General features: G+C 38.6%; 1 protein-coding gene across 6 annotated transcripts in view; it reads right to left on the bottom strand.

Annotated features, from left to right (window-relative positions):
* Positions 1 to 12,499, bottom strand: part of camk2d2 (calcium/calmodulin-dependent protein kinase (CaM kinase) II delta 2) — a 38,876-nt gene that overhangs the window by 23,594 nt on the left and 2,783 nt on the right. For all 6 annotated transcript variants that reach the window (XM_016248916.1, XM_016248923.1, XM_016248928.1 and 3 more), the window contains exon 2: positions 12,056 to 12,150. In XM_016248916.1, the coding sequence (XP_016104402.1) occupies positions 12,056 to 12,150 (95 nt within the window). The remainder of the gene's footprint in view (positions 1 to 12,055; positions 12,151 to 12,499) is intronic.

The raw sequence follows: 12,499 nt of genomic DNA, 5'->3' as shown, positions 1-12,499 counted from the left end.
CACCCCCTCTGATTAAATATAAAAGATGTATTTTCTTAATGATCACTAATATAATTCATAGAAAGATGGCAAAATGTTAATGTATTAAACATATTCTTAATAAAAACAGAGAAATACATGCCATTAATATCTGTAAATTATGAAACTTAGCCAATTTTTGTTTAAATGAAGGATTGCAGAATTGAGTACCACCTGGATTTAATTCAACCAAGTGTAATATTCTAGAACTTAATATGTCCTCCATAACTCTAAGTGCACTGCTCTGACACTTCTTAGCACTGAGTGTACAAGTTCATGACAAATTTTCACATCTGTGCTGTTTAACTCCTGGAGGACGACCTCCTTAAATGCCCTGATCTTTAATGGGGAGTGTTGCTCAGCTCGTCCCTACAGAATCTCTCACAGCAGCTCAAGAGTGTTAAGATTGAGTGAAATACATGTCCACTGAAGGATTTTCAACTCAGGAGAATGAATATCTTGTCATGTTAAAAAACAAAAGCCCAACAATGCAGGGAATGAGAAGAGGGTAGCATCTTCAGTTTCAGGTTTTTGTATTACATCACACAGTGGTGTGTGAATTCATGACATCATTGATAAAGTACAACTCCCTCACACCTTCAGCACTCATACAACCCTATAGAAGAGCTTTACTACCACTGAATGCCACCGTGGGAACCAAGCACTTCTCTCTGTACTCCTCCTCAAGCAACACCAGAACATTTTGGATGCTGTTAGATCCGAAATGATTGAATTGGTCTCATGAGACCAGAGTATGGATTCCCAGAAGTCTATATTTTGTAAATATGGGCCCTGGAAAAGGTTAATTGAGTTTATTGTGCTTTGGCTAGTCGGTAGTTCTGGTGTGGATAAACAACCATGCATGTCACTTCTGCATGCTGCATCTTACTCTGTGAGATAAAGTGTCACTCTTTTCACAGCTTTTGCCGGCTCTGAGACACTTTTACAGTGTTTCTCCTGCTCTTTTTCTAGCAAAAATTCACTCATCACTAAATGAAAGCTTAAAGTGAAGACCTGATTATTTCAGGGGCCTTTTCACAAGTCCATTGTTTTAGAATTTCTGTGTTACTTTGACTATATTTTCACACTTAAACAATATTTTGGTGTTCCTCTTGTACCATTGTCCTCTTTTATGCTAATAAATAAATCTCCTGACAGTTCTCTCTCAAGTGTTTAATTGTTGTCAGCATTAAGTCTGAGTATGATTCAGTGGGTCATTTAACACTTAATTATCAAGAAATTACTTACCTTTAACAGTTTTGGTTCAACATACTTACCTGTTGATCAATACTTGCCTTAGTTAGATGGAGCATGGGCACATCAGGTGAGATTATAGGTTTCTGACTAACCGCTTGACCTTAGTTTAAGTTGTACTCAGTTACGGTAACCATGTATATAATTTCAGAATGAATTAAGTTGTACGAAGTTGTCAGCTGTCGGGGTCTAGACAAAGGTGGTCTAGAAGAACCGCTGATTAATGTCGGAATATTACATGGGTAGCTGTAGGGGGCTAAACAGATTAGCCACAAACCTCTGAATAAGGATTAGAATGGCGAGTTTTGTGATCGTGGAGCCCACGCATAGCGGCCGGCGTGAGGCATCCTAAAACGACATAGATTCCTAGTGAACAAGAAAAAATACAAAGTAAAGAGTTAATTAGAATAATCGAATGTAAGAATAATCAGAGACCGACAAACAACCAATGTGCCTTTCAACCTAAATTAGAATTCAGATACTAAAATGGAGTCAGATTGAGTTAAACCAAAATTGAATAACTCTGCGCGCTGAAAAGACCGAACACGCAAGAGACCTTCATCCGCCACTGGATACCTTCCTTGGACCAGGTGCGCGGACTTTACATGTATATATATATATAATACTGTATGTATTATACTGTTAGTATCGTGACAATTATAGCATCAGTTTGGAGGAAAGGGAATCCTTCTAAACCATAAACCAATGGCTGAATGTCAGCAGATTTGTTGACCTTAGCATTTGAACATGGCCTTTTCATAAAGAACTTTACACTGGACTATAAATGAATCAGTCTTGCCAGTAGTAGAGCAGTGTGTGCACTATATATACAGTATGTGTAAAATGCAGTCCGGTCAGTAGCAGGGAAAGGCCTACATTTGACAGTTCCTCCGCTCTTTTCTACGCTGTTTTTTTTCTTGCTATCTGAAGCCTTCCGCACTGCAGCAGTGTGTGTGGTGTGTATGTGTGTGTGTGTGTGTTTGTGTGTGTGTGCGAGAGAGAGAGGGAGAGAGAGAGATGCTGTGTGTATGAGATAGAGAGTATTCCTTCATGTTTTGTGCTGCTTTTCCAGGAGAATAATGAGAGATTTGAGATCATCAGAGAAAGAGAGAGAGAGAGAGAGAGAGAGCAATAATTCTCTGAAATGAGTGACCAAACTTGGCTAGTTCTTTGACTTGGCTATAGCAATCAAGCTTGATAAATAAATAAATAAGGTTCACAATCTTCTGATCTATACCCAGCTGCCTATATTCAGACCAGAAGAGAACCACGCACTTACTTCCAGATACAGCTTGATTTACATACTGTTACTGTTGTTCTTGTTTACTGGTGCAAGTATATGTAAGTATAGTCCATAAGTAAGTATATCCAGACAAAATTCAACGGTATAGCAGTAAGTATATCCAGACAACGGTGTAGCAGTTCTAATGCCATGCCCATGGCAGAAGTTTGAGCAAAGCATGCTAACTGTTCTGTCTTTGGCTGTATACTGATGAGCACAGAACACTATTTGGAGTCCCAGCCTCAGAGGAGACAAGAGAGAAGTGGACTTATTGATTTATTTACTGTTTATTATGCTGCTGCCTCACAGATCTAATATAAACATGAGATTTCTTTCCCAGCTGTTTAACTTCACAGACATAACTGACTGTTTTTGTAACTCATATGTTTTTAACATAAACTTGTGTGTATTTGACCGTTTAAGCACAATACGACAGGAAAGAGTACTTAGTTTAGTGCTCACATGCCGTGTGACAGCAGCTTTCTGTGCACGTGCTTAGGATGTGTGCGCTCAGAAAACCCTATATCAGAAGTTTAAACTAATATGGCTTTAAAATGCATTATTTCAGCACAATAGGCATGATGATAATCAAAACCAAACAGAAGGGTTTTTTTTGTTTTTTTTTGCAGAATATCTGAGGCAGGAGCTGTAAAGCCACAGCCCTATTCTGAAAAAGGGGGCGGGGAACAGCAGCTCATTTGCATTTAAAGAAACATGCATGAAAACAACTGCTTCCACTCAAAATAGGCATTTTCAAAATGATATATTAAAGGGGTCCTATTATGCTCTTTTACAAAGTCTTGATTTTGTTTTGGGGGTGTACTAGAACAGGCTCTCATACTAGGTTGTTCGAAAAACACATTCTTTTTCACATATTTTACATTATTACACCTCTCTCCCCAGTCTTGAGGCCAATAATCTCAAAATAGCTGATTTATTGGCCTGTCTGATGCATCCGTCTATTACTTTTGGTAAGCGATGACTTCAATTCAAATTGTTGACCTGTCAAAATATCAAAAATATTACAAAGGATTGCCCCCCCCCCCACACACACACACACACACACACATGCACAATCAAGGACACACTGAGGATGTACAACTTCAACCACTCAGACAAGAGTTTAGAACAGAACGTTCAGTTCTCATTGGATACATGTTTCAGCGTGAAACATTACACTGACTATACTGCAATCTGTGATGATGATTAGCTCCTTTTGTTTTTTAAAACCCCCTGGGACAGAGGGCCATAGAACTCCTTTTCTCTCAGGCATGTGACCCTTTAGCTCCAATGAGACCACAGACTCTCCAGCGAGTTACAGCCCTCAGACATGAGCGAATCTGAACTACTGGTCAAAGAGCAAAAGAGAGAGACGGGGAACTGAGAGAATGTGTCTCTAATTAAAAGTGCCCTAGCTATCTCTCCTCAGAATGCCATGGCCTAGTTTATTAAAGTGGCACTGACCTACTAGTTTTGCACATAGCCTGAACAGAGAAATAGGTTGTGTTCAAAAACTGAAAAATGCTGTCTTTGCAGGTATGATAATACGGCAATAAGGCAGCTGGCTTAGGTTTGCCATAATTCTTGTTAGTACATTAAGCACCACACTTTAACCATATTTCAAAAACAACAGAAGTACTGTAATTATGAAATTAAGCACTCTTAAGTTCAATTAATCACATTTAATTTAAGTTTAAACTATAATACATTCAGTTCACTTGAGTATTTTCTTTCAAAGCATATTATTTCCAAAATAAGTAAAAGCATGCTAAAGTGTAATTCTTTTTCACAATGGAGCGTTACAGGGTAATCAGTTAGCGGTATGCTCGACTAATTAGCTGTATGCTGAGCGTGTAGGCCAATCAGTTAACAGGCTAATTGCTTTCACTCTGTAAACTTGATAGCACAGGTACACTGTGGAGATGTGTGCATTTTCATCTGGAAGACGTATTTTTTAGAAGAAGTTTCCTGACAGATGTTAAACAGGCATTTAGAAAATAGCTTTAAGATGTTTATGATTTCGAATTTATGTAACTGCTTATGTAAAACACCTCAAAGAGATTATATAAGACTTATAGGAAGGAAAAAAAGTGTTTTGTTTGTTTGCCAATCCATTCCTATATGTGTTCCGTTCAGAAATTCCATCTCCATTTAACACCATGTATGAGGTGCTGTCTGAGAAACCAATGAGTTTATTTTTAGCTTTGCAGCACCATAGCCTCTCATGTGATTGTAGTCTCTCTCTTTCACACACCATGAGTGAATGACTCAACAGAGGTCAAGGAGATTCAGAGGTAATGAACGTTCTGTCTTGAACAGCAGCTCAGACAAGGCTCATGTGAATTCTTCATTAACACAATTTCTGAATTATTGTCTATATTCAGAAATGTTCAACTTGGCATATTAATGCAAAACATTTATTATGAATTATTTGTGCGATATATATATATATATATATATACAGTATACTGTATATATTGCATAAGTGAACTGAACACACTCTTCTGTCAAATAAACTCTCTATGAACACTGAATGGAATAAAATGCCTCTAAAATGTGAAAGTCTGTAGTCTTTGCTCTAAAAAGATTTGCTGCAAAGAGATTTATATAATTAGTGTGATTATTTTATATAAAAAGTGTGAATCTATTCTAATTTTAATTGAGACAATCAATTTATTCAATTCACTAATAAAACCAATATTGATAGCATCTGTATCAGTATCCATACTACTCTCATAAATCATAACAGTAAAAGTAAAACACTGATAAAATTAGTGGCTGATTGACACTTTTTTATTTGTTTCTTTGTTTAATGGCTAATGTTAATACAGATCAACCTGTCACAGGAGCTGCTGAAACAGTTCTACTCCGCCATCATTGAATCTGTCCTCTGCACTTCAATAACTGTCTGGTACAGCTCAGCTACCAAATCTGATCTCAGAAGACTTCAGAGGGTAGTCCGGACAGCTGAGCGAATCATTGGTACAACCCTTCCTTCTCTCCAAGAACTTTACTCATCCAGAGTGAGCAAAAGGGCTGGCAGAATCACTCTGGACCCCTCACATCCAGCACACTCCCTCTTTGAACTGTTGCCATCTGGTCGATGCTACAGAGCTCTGAGCACCAGAACGACCAGACACAGGAACAGTTTCTTCCCTCAGGCAATCCATCTCATGAACACTTGACAATAACTGTGGAACACACACTATTTATTCACTCATACACTTATTTATCTAACACACATACTCAGTCTACATTTCAATTTGCACATAATATACCTGATTCACATATTTTTTTTTATTTCCTGACAACACATCAAATAAAAAAAATGAAAATGAAGAAATTAAGATGCAAATATTAGTATAATTTTACAGTGAAATAAATGTTTTTTGGATTTGCTCACTTTACAGTATTAATATAGTTCTTATTTTGTTTAATATTTCTATTTCATAATAATCACAATATTTCAATTATTTTTATTATTAAATATTATTATTATTATTATTTTATAGTCATACTGAATTTGACTAAAACCATGGGGATGTGGTCTTTGAAAACTGGGGAGGTTAGGAATAAATAAATATATAAATAAATAAAACTGTGGAAAGCGTTTTTTTAAGTGGTTCTTGTAAAAAAAAAATAGATAGAAGAAGTATGAAAACCCAAATTGTTCATGTTTTTCCTAAGGAAAAGGATTTCACACAAAAAAAAAGAGTTTTCATTCATTTTCAGCCTTTTTTATTATTTTCTACGCAGATGCTGTCACGTTTATGTTCTGTGTTTCTGTTCTCCCTGTCTTGACCTAATTTTCCTGTGTTGCTTGATTAGTTCATTAGTTTCCACCTGTGTTCGTTAATCATCCTATTAGTCCATCGTTTGATTTAGTATTTATAGCCCTGTCTTTCCTCAGTTTCTTTGTCCTGTTTCCGTTGTGTAAAGAGGTTGTTTTCTCCTACATTCCCATAAAGATTAATTAAAGACTCTGTTCGTTTGACTCTCTGCCTCCTTTGTACTCCTTCGAGCTCCTTTCCCCTGGCAACCCGTGACAGAAGACCGGATCAACGAAAAGGTTGGACTGGGCTGAGGATGTTCTTCTAAACATCCAGTAGGATGGAAGTCCTTTGGAGCAATATGAAAAGGACTTTCTGAGTGTCTTCCATCTGGTGAGCTGAAGTGATCATATGCTTAATGTGTGCTTCCGGATGAGACTGGACTATGATAATTTATTCTGATTCTTGTCTCCAGACGGTTGTTATAGACACATAGCAGACTTTTTAAAATTGTTCTTGATTTAAATTGCTCTAATTTCTTTGCAGTAAATTTATGATAACTGTTCAGTTCCTATCCGGAGGCATGTTGGCCCTCCAGTTCACCATAAACCAGCACCCTCCACATACCGCTCCAATGAGCCCGCTCCCTCCGTTCCACCCCTGCTTTCCCGAGCCCATCCAAGATCCATTCCAGTCCTCAGTCCAGAAAAAGAGGCACCAGCACTCCCTCTAGAGTCCACTCCAGCGTGCCTCTCAGCACTCCTGGATATGGTGCTACCCCCAGAGTTCTCGGCTCCTATCCTCTCACCTGAGTCCGCTCCAGAAAACTCTCCTTTGCCTCCGCTGGTCCCGTCCAGCCCTCCTTTGTCTCCTGAGCCCCCTGTGCTAGCCAGCCCCGCTCCTCCAGAGCACCCTCCAGCGCCCGCTCCTCCAGAGCACCCCCCAGAATTCCTAAGTTACCCCAAGGAGGGGGCATATGCCCGTCACCGGGCCGGCTAGGGTCATGGAGGATGGTCTCCCGAGCTGCCTGCTCCACCATGGCCTCCTAGTCTGCCTGCTCCGCCATGGCGCCCCAAACTCCCTTATCCGCCCTGGAGGCCTTCCTTGTCTCCGCCCAGTTCTTGCCCTGCACCAGCCTCCAGGGCGCCCCCCCTCCCCGTTGGAACTGTTATGGTGTGGGACGTGCCTTCCGGGATGGGGGAGATATGTCCCGTTTCTATTCTCCCTGCCTTGACCTAGTTTTCCTGAATTGCTTGATTAGTTCATTAGTTTCCACCTGTGTTCGTTAATCATCCTATTAGTCCATCGTTCGATTTAGTGTTTCAAAATATTATTACTTGCCTATGAGGCCCTTAATGGGTTGGCTCCTGCGTACCTAACTAGTCTTCTACCACGCTACAATCCATCACGCTCCCTAAGGTCGCGAAACTCTGGACTTTTGGTAGTACCTAGGATAGCAAAGTCCCAAACTCTGGAATAGCCTTCCTGATAACATTTGGGGTTCTCGCGCTCGCTCGTGCCAAGCATTCAAATAATGCATCTCATAATCTTGTACTGCAGTTATATCTGATCAAATGCACATTATTCTTTAGTTTGGGTTAAACAAATACATTTTTGCTTGGTTGGAACAGCAGCTACGCTAATTATGTCTCTATCTGTTTGTTTTTGCCTACTAGGATTTACACAAGCTTCAGTCTGGATCCAGAACACCTGAGAAGAGATGATGCCAACCCTGAAACAACATACAGAACTACCACATTTTGCTATAAGTTTGATTGCATCATTATAATAATTGCTGTTAATAATGTTCATCGTCTGTTTGATTACGTTTTTTGATTTCTGTACATTTCTGCCATATGTACATTAACTGACAGTCACCACTAAGCTACCACTAAATATTGTAGAAACTTAATTTGCTGTAAAGTTGCTTTGCAATTTATCGTGAAAAGCGCTGTACAAAAACTTGAATAGTATTTATAGCCCTGCCTTTCCTCAGTTTCTTTGTCCTGTCTCTGGTATGTAAAGAGGTTGTTTTCGCCTACGTTCCCATGAAGATTAAAGACTCTGTTCGTTTGATTATCTGCCTCCAAGCTCCTTTCCCCTGGCAACCTGTGACAGCTGCACTCCCCAACGCAATCACCCCATCAAATGATTCATTGTACAAATATAGCTATTAAAGTCATCTGGTGAAAATTCCTTTATTTTTATGTATTGCAATATTGTAGAAAAGCAAAATAACAGTCCAGTCCTAGCCCCTATGACTTACTAGATAAGGATTAAGATTTTAAAAAATATATATATATTTTTTTTTTTTTACTACATCAAATAATTTGGCGCTTGACATAACTTTATTAAAAATGACAACGTCTTAAGATTAGATTAATTTTCATGACTTTACCAGGTCTTTTAAAATTAGGCTTTCTCATATATTCAGGTTTTTTAAAACAGACAGCTGCACTCCCCAACGCAATCACCCCATCAAATGATTCATTGTACAAATATAGCTATTAAAGTCATCTGGTGAAAATTCCTTTATTTTTATGTATTGCAATATTGTAGAAAAGCAAAATAACAGTCCAGTCCTAGCCCCTATGACTTACTAGATAAGGATTAAGATTTTAAAAAATATATATTTTTTTTTTTTTTTTTTTACTACATCAAATAATTTGGCGCTTGACATAACTTTATTAAAAATGACAACGTCTTAAGATTAGATTAATTTTCATGACTTTACCAGGTCTTTTAAAATTAGGCTTTCTCATATATTCAGGTTTTTTAAAACCGTGGGAAATAATACTGTCTTTGTTGGGGTGAATTGGGTGTCTCTTGACTTTGGCGTAAGTTTAGCTTGTTTGTTCTTTTGTCTTATTTTCAAGTCATCTTGAGTCACCTCGGATGTTTACTAAGGCCCCCTGATCTAGTGAGAGGTTTGGCTAACTAAACCTAATGTATAATGTAAGTTTAAATATAAAATTTGAGTAAACATTTGAGTAAACTATTGTAAATATGGAGTAAAATGTACAGCAATTTGATTATTCATTGACAAACCTGTAAAGAACTTTTTTCCACTATAGAACCTTTGTGGAATGGAACGGTTTTTCTTGGAATTACAGGTGTCAATATAAAACTTTTTTTTTAAGAATGCTGCGTTCAACACCAAATTACACAATATGAAACCATTGAACATGCTGTACTTCTATCCTTCACAGCCTTGCTATGAGGAGCATAATACAGCATCTACCCATACTAAGCTCCACAGCAATGATTATAAAATGAAGTACAACTGAGCACAGCGCTGCAATGCTCAGGAGTAGAAAATTAGGACAAATAAGGTCAGAGAGCATTGTCCCCCGGCTGTACTTCTATCCTTCACAGCCTTGCTATGAGGAGCATAATACAGCATCTACCCATACTAAGCTCCACAGCACATTAAGGCAATGATTATAAAATGAAGTACAACTGAGCACAGCGCTGCAATGCTCAGGAGTAGAAAATTAGGACAAATAAGGTCAGAGAGCATTGTCCCCCATTATCTTCTCCACCAAGAGACTAAATTGTAATAAGCAGATTCTTTCTGTTAACATTCATCTGATATAACAAACACATACAGTAGCACCATCAACATGGACAACGACCATCTGGTTGTTTTGTCAGACACCAGTCTACTGCATTTCTGCTTTCTCATTCCCTCCTTCCTCTTCATCTAACTCCAACACTATCCTTTCTTATCGTTGTTCTTTTCTGTATTTTGTTGCCTCTGCTCTTCTGCATGGCATTTGCTTTACGTAATACACAATCTGTACTCAGCTTGTTTGTTGACCTCTCTTTTGCCTTTTTTCTTATTCCAGTTCTCTCATTTACAGTCTTTATCCTCCTCTTTTTTCTATTTTTACACAACAAAAACATCTCACTATTAATCAGTATCTTTGTCTTTTTTCCAAAAACACACATACACAAGATGAATTTACCTAAGATGAAAATTGCTTGTGGTTTTAAACTTATTTTCAAAGATTGTATTTTGATCATACTGTAAGTGTATTTATTATGTTTAGTTCCAATGTAAGCATTTTATTACTTTTAAGCATTTTCCTTACTATTGTAAAATGGAACCTTGTCATTGCGCAAAAGGTTCTGTTCACTAAAAGATTCTATAGAAAACCCAGAATGGTTCTACTATGGCATCACCTCAAAAACACTTTTTTAAACCTTTAATTTAAAGTCAAGATCTATATTCTTAAGATTTTTTTACAAAGTAGTCTGTTCATATATCATTTGCTTGATTTTATACATGACAAAACAAGGTTTTTGAACCTGGCTTTATCCAATGTTCAGATTTCTTTTCTGGAAATGTATGCAAATTACTGCATATGTAATTAGATAATGCCTTATTTGCATATTTAAACAACACTGCAATACAAAAAAATGGTTATACTTAATGTAGTAAATACTTAATGTAATCAGTCAGCTGGGGAAATATGTCTATTAGTTAAATTTTTTTACCCAATTTGGGTGGCTTGCTTCTACTGTACCAGGAAAAAAATAAATAAAATAAAAAACTTTTTTACAATGCAGTGGAATTTGCAAAAAACAAAGACTGCGACTTTTTTTCAGTGTATTAATGAAAAACAGCAGATTTGACCTGTCAGTAATCACCTCACCTCCTTAAATGTCACCCTTTACCCTGCGTTAATCTAGGCCTGGAGGTCACGATCACACTAGCGAGAATGTGTCTAGTGCCACTGTGTGTGTGTGTCTGTGTGCAGTGGCATTTATATGCATGTGTGTGCTCATAAAATCGCAATTCCTGGGCTTATCGCAGAAAGAGGTTATCTCTGACACGGAACAGCATCCAGTGCAGCGGAGCACTGCAGTGATCGGCGAGTATATGAGAGAGTGAGAGAGATATGAATACAACATAAACTGCCACACCACCCAATGCTGTATTTTTGGAAACGCTATCCCAGCATGCACCAGCACAGTGATACTGATCCCAGAATCTAGGTGTCCATTTCAATCCCACTGTGCAGAAAAGGGAGGGGTGTGATTCAATCCTAATGATCCAGAAAATATTTGTGAATTCCCTTCCCAGATTCACACTTCAAAAAAGTGAAACTTTAAAGCAAAAATATAGAATTGTTGAGAAAAATGCAACGTGAGTCATATGATTGGCTCTTAGGAGAAGAGATGCTGGGGGAGAAGAGAAATTATTGGTTGTTTGGAGGGTAGGAAGGAGGCTGATTGGTTGTTTTGCCCTATAGCAGCAGAGCCTGCAGGCAAACAGGCCAACAGCAACAATTACTCTGATGGATCTGAAAGAACTGGGCCGCTCACTTTCCAACAGGGGATAAGACCAGCCAAAGCCATTGAGAGCACACATATATAAGCACACATCACATATTACTGTGTTTATACACACAAAATCACAAAACACTAATTTATATACAGTGTTTAGATTGATATGTGGATGCATGTGGTTCTCAAACACATAATCCCTTCAGCTTCTTCACAGCTAATGCTTAGACCCAAGCATCTGTTATGTCAGAGCACACGCACATGAGCTCCAGATGAGACCCTGATGCATAGTCTCTTGCATTATCCCGGGTTTAACCGGATGTGCTGCTCTTACATCAGACCGTTGCCATGTTCGGCTACACCAGACGCTCCATTAACTGTACTCAGGTCCCGCATCGCACCTGACAGGAGCACAGCACACTAAATAAAAGTCACCTACCCCTGGCTGACAGCTTCTTTGTGTTGATGATTTTGGCCGCATACTCTTGGCCGGATGATATCTTCACGCATCGCCTCACGACAGAGAAGGCGCCCCTGAAGAAGAGGGGAAAAAAGAGAAGACGGTGAGGAAAAAAATGGGCACGAGGCCCAGATGCCGAACAGATAGAGCATATGGCATGGAGAGCAGAATCTGTGCCACGATGGAGGCACAGACTGAGCGCTTCCAAGGTTACACAACTGCGATTTTACATAGTTGTTTGTCTGTGTGTGTTTGATGAGCGTGTGTGGGTGTCTTGAAATTGCTTAGCATATTCGCTAACCGCATACACACACCAAATCTGCGTTTGTGTGCTCGCTGGAAATGAGGGGGTTAATTACACGTCACCTTAAACGTCTCCTTTGGTGTGGTTGTTCTTCCCTCATCTATAGAGAATGAGACAAT

Source organism: Sinocyclocheilus grahami, unplaced genomic scaffold (genome assembly GCF_001515645.1).
Source record: "Sinocyclocheilus grahami isolate Dianchi unplaced genomic scaffold, SAMN03320097.WGS_v1.1 scaffold25.1, whole genome shotgun sequence".
In the NCBI taxonomy this organism is placed as follows: domain Eukaryota; kingdom Metazoa; phylum Chordata; class Actinopteri; order Cypriniformes; family Cyprinidae; genus Sinocyclocheilus; species Sinocyclocheilus grahami.
This window is presented reverse-complemented; position numbering and strand designations above follow the sequence as displayed.